This window comes from Daucus carota, chromosome 4 (assembly GCF_001625215.2).
Source record: "Daucus carota subsp. sativus chromosome 4, DH1 v3.0, whole genome shotgun sequence".
Taxonomy (NCBI): domain Eukaryota; kingdom Viridiplantae; phylum Streptophyta; class Magnoliopsida; order Apiales; family Apiaceae; genus Daucus; species Daucus carota.
Window position 1 is genome coordinate 38,938,451 of NC_030384.2, and position 5,195 is coordinate 38,943,645.

At 41.3% G+C, this 5,195-nt stretch overlaps 1 protein-coding gene across 1 annotated transcript; it reads right to left on the reverse strand.

Moving 5' to 3' along the window:
* Positions 1-359: 359 nt before the first annotated feature.
* LOC135152304 (cytosolic sulfotransferase 13-like) lies at positions 360-4,957 on the reverse strand. Its single transcript, XM_064092199.1, has 3 exons — positions 4,470-4,957; positions 4,254-4,357; positions 360-1,184 (listed from the first exon to the last, which is right to left on the reverse strand). The coding sequence occupies exons 1-3, from the start codon at positions 4,933-4,935 to the stop codon at positions 750-752; spliced, it is 1,005 nt and encodes a 334-aa protein (XP_063948269.1). The 5' UTR covers positions 4,936-4,957; the 3' UTR covers positions 360-749.
* Between the last annotated feature and the right edge of the window lie 238 nt (positions 4,958-5,195).

Genomic DNA, 5,195 nt, shown 5'->3' on the forward strand with positions numbered 1-5,195 from the left:
AAACTACGTGTTTGAAAATATGAATTTAAATTTCATTTGAAATTCGAATATTTAAGTATTAATATAAATCTGAAAATTTAAAATAATAACTGTTATTTAAAATTTATCTAAAAGCATCTCCAACGGCGTTATTAATTTAGAATTTTAAATTACCGTGATTCGAAAATGTGGGATATCCAATCACAATTTTAAAAAATATTAAAACTTTGGTGATATTTAATTAGTATTATATAATATTTATTAAAATTTGAGGGACTTGCTGAAAGGATGAATATTATAAGATTATTTGGTGTATTTTATATTTTCAAAAATTGTGAAGGAATGTGCTTAAATATTAAAATTCCTTGTACATAATTAAATCTAAATCAAATATAATATACTAAAATTCATAAAGTTTTATTAATTTATTAAAATCGTACACCACGTTGAAACACAATCGCAAAGCAAAATGCATATTATAAATGATGATTAGGATTACTCATCTCAGACTCATACTTTTTCAAGGACAAACGATCACAAACAAGCCAACAAGAACATAAATGGTAGAAGCAACGGACACACTTATTTAAATTGGATATGTCGAGATGATTATATATTAAAGAATCAATCCTGAACCGCTGAACTTTTCCTGGGTAATCTGATCCAACTTAGCAGCCATCTCTGCAGTGAGACACTTGTTTCCCCCTCCAACTTGACCATTCCGAAAAAATGAACCATTGCTTAATCCAGGCACCAAATGTCTTGTGTTATTAACCTGCAGTTTTGCTCATGTTACCAAAACTACACAAACTCGTGATCTGATCAACCATTTCCATATTCTCCTCCTCTGGTGAGAAGGGTCTCCCCAGAAACTGCGCCAGACGCGTGACTTGTGCATGAGGCTCAGACTTCAACTCTTCATACCTCATAAACAGCACCTTGTTTGGTCTTTCCAGGCTCTCCTTCCAATATCCCAAGATTTGATCCCAGATAGGACCACCCGTACTTGTGCCTTTGCAGAATAAATGAAATGCCTCTTCCAGAGAAACAGGAGAAGATCGAAGATTGGCCTTGTTGGAGAAGTGAAAGAGTGAAACAAAACTGTCCTTGATGTCCCTGCACAAATACACAATCTTGATATTAGTTGATCCACCATCCTCCTCTGTAATGGACGTTGGGCCACAAGCCCACGAACTAGAAGCCCACTACCGCCAAGCCCAAGAGGGAGTCCAAGGCCAAAAGCCCAGCAAGCAAACACAGGAGGAGCGTGACTTAAAACTTATAAATACAGAGGAGATAAGGCGGAGAAAGGGGTTGGAAAAGAGAGTAAAAGAGCCACCTCCTTGTAATATTGATCTGGCTGAGAACTATGTATATTCCGGCTTATATCTCAATATTTGGCGCTAGAAGGAGGGCTCTAATCATCCAACCATCAACAAGACATATATATATACAATTTCCTATATCTATAATCACTAAAACAGACGCACACACTTTTCATCTCTCAACGGAAAAGCAAATCGGAGTAGTGGATCGGGCGCCTGTAACGCAGCCTACAACAATATCTTCAGAAAAAATGGAGGAAGATGAAGCTCTGAGATCTGAAAACATATCAGCGCCAAAAAACACATCAGATCTGCAATATATGTCGCCGGAGGTGAGTCGACAACGAGAACTTGATCCTCGGAGGTTGTTTGATGATGAACACCATCAAACATGCTCAGATTCGGTGTTTGACGCCGCCGTCAAGCTCCGAAATTGACGATCTATTACATCCGGAAAAGAAGGAGAAAAAACAAGTCAAGATTCGATTCTGAGAATGATACTGTTAGCATTAATGAAATCTCCAGGTGTGAGTTAAGGCATAAGAAATCTTCGACGAGGAGCCACAATCGAGTTTGAGCAGAAAACTGATGTTCTCAGATCTGATTGAAAAAGGAGGCGCTGAACCATTGAACCGATATAGTGTTGAAATTTTCAGAAAATTACCTAGCACAACTCTCAAGTGGTCCAACGATTTGCATCCATATTCTATCGCCTCTCGTAGTTCATCGACTCTCCAGCTCAACGGGTCACCAACTCAAAATTCACAGGAAAATATCATGTATCTTACTCGAAAAAGGAAGCGCTAAGCCGTGGAGCCAGTGAAGTGATGAAGTCCCTTAAAAAAAGTGCAAAATACAACCTCCAAGAGGTTCAACAATCTGACTCCATACTCCATCAGCTCTTGGAGCATACAAAAATTAAATCTCAATGGGATCCAAAGGAAACAAACATATATCCCGATGCAAATTCAAAAATCATGAATCTAGATTTGCTTCTTTGATCCGTCAGCTCTCGGAGCATCCTTGAAAATAAAAGGCATAGCCTCAAAATGGCTCCACATTTCGCCTCTTCGCTCCATCAGCTCACGGAGCATCCTTGAAACTAAAAGGCATAGCCTCAAAAAGGCTCCACAAATCGCCTCTTCGCTTTATCAGCTCTCAGAGCATCCTTGAAAATAAAAGGCATAGCCTCAAAAAGGCTCCACAAATCGCCTCTCCGTTTCATCAGCTCTCAGAGCATCCTTAATAATAAAAGGCATAGCCTCAAAATGACTCCACATTTCGCCTCTTCGCTCCATCAGCTCACAGAGCATCCTTGAAACTAAAAGGCATAGCCTCAAAAAGGCTCCACAAATCGCCTCTTCGCTCCATCAGCTCTCAGGGCATCTTTGAAAATAAAAAGGCATAGCCTCAAAATGACTCCATATTTCGCCTCTTCGCTCCATCAGCTCTCGGAGCATCCTTAAAAGTAAAAGGCATAGCCTCAATGACTCCACAAATCGCCTCTTCGCTCCATTAGCTCTCGGAGCACCCTTGAAAATAAAAGGCATAGCCTCAAAATGGCTCCATAATTCGGTTCTTTGCTCCATCAGCTCTCGGAGCACCCTTGAAAATAAAAGGCATAGCCTCAAAATGGCTCCATAATTCGGTTCCTTGCTCCATCAGCTCTTGGAGCATCCTTGAAAGTAAAAGGCACAGTCCTAAAATGGCTCTATAATTCGGTTCTTTGCTCCATCAGCTCTCGGAGCGTCCAATTTTCGAAGCACGGCTCTGTGAGGCGCGCCGCGAGTGAGGCGTCTCGCTTGTGAAGCATCCTTAAATACAGCTCTTAGAGCGTCCTTAATTGCTTTTTAAGCGTCCAAATTTTAAAGTATTCTTAATTGCTCTTTGAGCTTCAAATTTTTTAAGTATTCTTAATTGCTCATTGAGCGTCCAACTCATGAAGCGTCATGCTCTTGATAGGTCACACCCTTGAAACATCACGCTCTTGAAGTGTTCTTAAATATAAAATACAGCTCTTAAAGCATCCAGCTCTTGGATCGTCCTTTAAGCGTCACACTTTGGAGGACGCTAAAGTGGTTCAACGACCTGCATCTTCGCTTCAGCGGTTCTACTTGATTATTTCTCCACTTCCAAAGTATTTTAGGCTCTAGTTGTCCTTCACCTTCAAGGTCGAACAGCCTCTTCAATTCAGCGGCTCTGCCTCTTTACTTCATCGGCTCCCCCAACATCCAAAGTTCTAGTCATGACTTTTACGGCTAGCAAGCTCCTCGCCTCATAGGAGGACGTCTATTAGTTGCTTATTGAAAAGTTTGAGCAGAGAGATGATATTCTCAAATCTGATCGGAAAAGGAGGCGCTGAAATATTGAACCGATGAACCAAGTGGCTCTGTTTTTTGCCTCCTCACTACATCGCTCCACTAGCTCGGTGAGCGTCCCTTAAATGGCAGGCAATGCCCTACAACGGGTCTTAGGTATCACGCCCCAAGGCTTCATCTGCAAAACACATTACCTCCAAATAAGCCCTCTTTGCGAGGAAGCTAGTATGTGAATCAAGGCATCTACGTTAACTTCCTTTTTTGTATGCAATAGTCCACCAACACTCTTCACTTGAAAAAGGTCAAGTGACAGCCCCAACGAGGGAAAAATCAGGAGCGCATTCATTTACCCATTAGACGGAAATATAGGTAATCTCCACAAGATGTTATACTGAAATCGATCATCAAACCTGAAAGCTAGAAGTGACAACATTGATATCACCACCAAAGACGATTCTCCAAGCTCACAGCCCACAGCCTCTCTACTTCACTGCAAAGACGGTTCTTCAAGTTCACAGCCCACAACCCTCTACTTCACTGCCAAGACGGTTCTCCAAGCTAAGCTCACAGCCCCTCTACTTCACTCGGCAGTTTATTCTTTTAGCCATCATGTTCTTTCAGCAATTATCACCATCAGATTGGCTTCGATTGTTTGGTAGAAAGCAACTAGATAAGAAAGAGACTTTTTATCGGCAAGAATCTCATCAACCTTCACTGCATCTTCCAGCTCCTCAACTGCACTGCTCAACAGTCCTCGCCACAACGGGCACCATCAACCTCACCACCTCATGTACCTCTTAGAGAAATGGCTCACCGCCTCCAAAAATAAAGACTCATATTCGGAGGCAACCTATTGGAAAATGGCAACCAAAGATCCTGCATGTACCGTCCAAAAATAAAGACTCATATTCGGAGGGCTTAGTTATTTCAAAGAAAGGGACAAGCTGATGAGGAGTCTTTTGTCGCAAAGGGTGCTGAGCATCTTGAGGATGATGTTTTTGGCGGTGAACTATAGCATAGAGAATGGCTTTCATCCAGGTGGTGCCAGATTTGGGTGCAGTTACGAGGAAGACATCGTTTTCTCGAGGCCGAAAATGTTGTTGACAGTCGATCATCCCTTGCAACCCTAAAGGAGTGTGCCAGTATCCTTGGTATTGATAAGTGTAGTCTCCAACTATGCCTTTGTCTTTTGGCAGGGATGATACCCATTCTTGGCTATAAACCACCGTTTCGGCATCAGACTCTGTTGTTTTCGCTTCCATGATATGTTGTGTGTGTAACAGCGGAGCAAAGGCATGAGATATATTATGCATTCAGCATTAATGTCTTGTTTTGTTCAGTGGTTGGCGTTGGTTTTTCTGGATGAATGAGTTTTTTTCATCGGATGAAAAAAACTCATGTACTACAAGAAAAACGGGCAAAAATGACCGGCTAAATATGACTGACCACAAATATGACTGTACGCGGTCATATTTAAGGTCAAATCAAGAAATTTACAAGTCAAAGCTAAATATGAGCGGATAAATTTGATTGCCATTAAATATTACTGATGGCGGTCATATTAAATGACGGT

What these genes read in the sequence shown, in the direction of transcription:
- LOC135152304 (XM_064092199.1), bottom strand. Translation starts at nt 4,935, where the DNA reads ATGCATAATATATCTCATGCCTTTGCTCCGCTGTTACACACACAACAT. An exon ending in TTGCCATTTTCCAATAGGTT is followed by an intron (nt 4,358 to 4,469) that starts GCCTCCGAATAT and finishes TGAGCAGTGCAG; the next exon opens with TTGAGGAGCTGGAAGATGCA. An exon ending in CAATCGAAGCCAATCTGATG is followed by an intron (nt 1,185 to 4,253) that starts GTGATAATTGCT and finishes GCTTGGCGGTAG; the next exon opens with TGGGCTTCTAGTTCGTGGGC.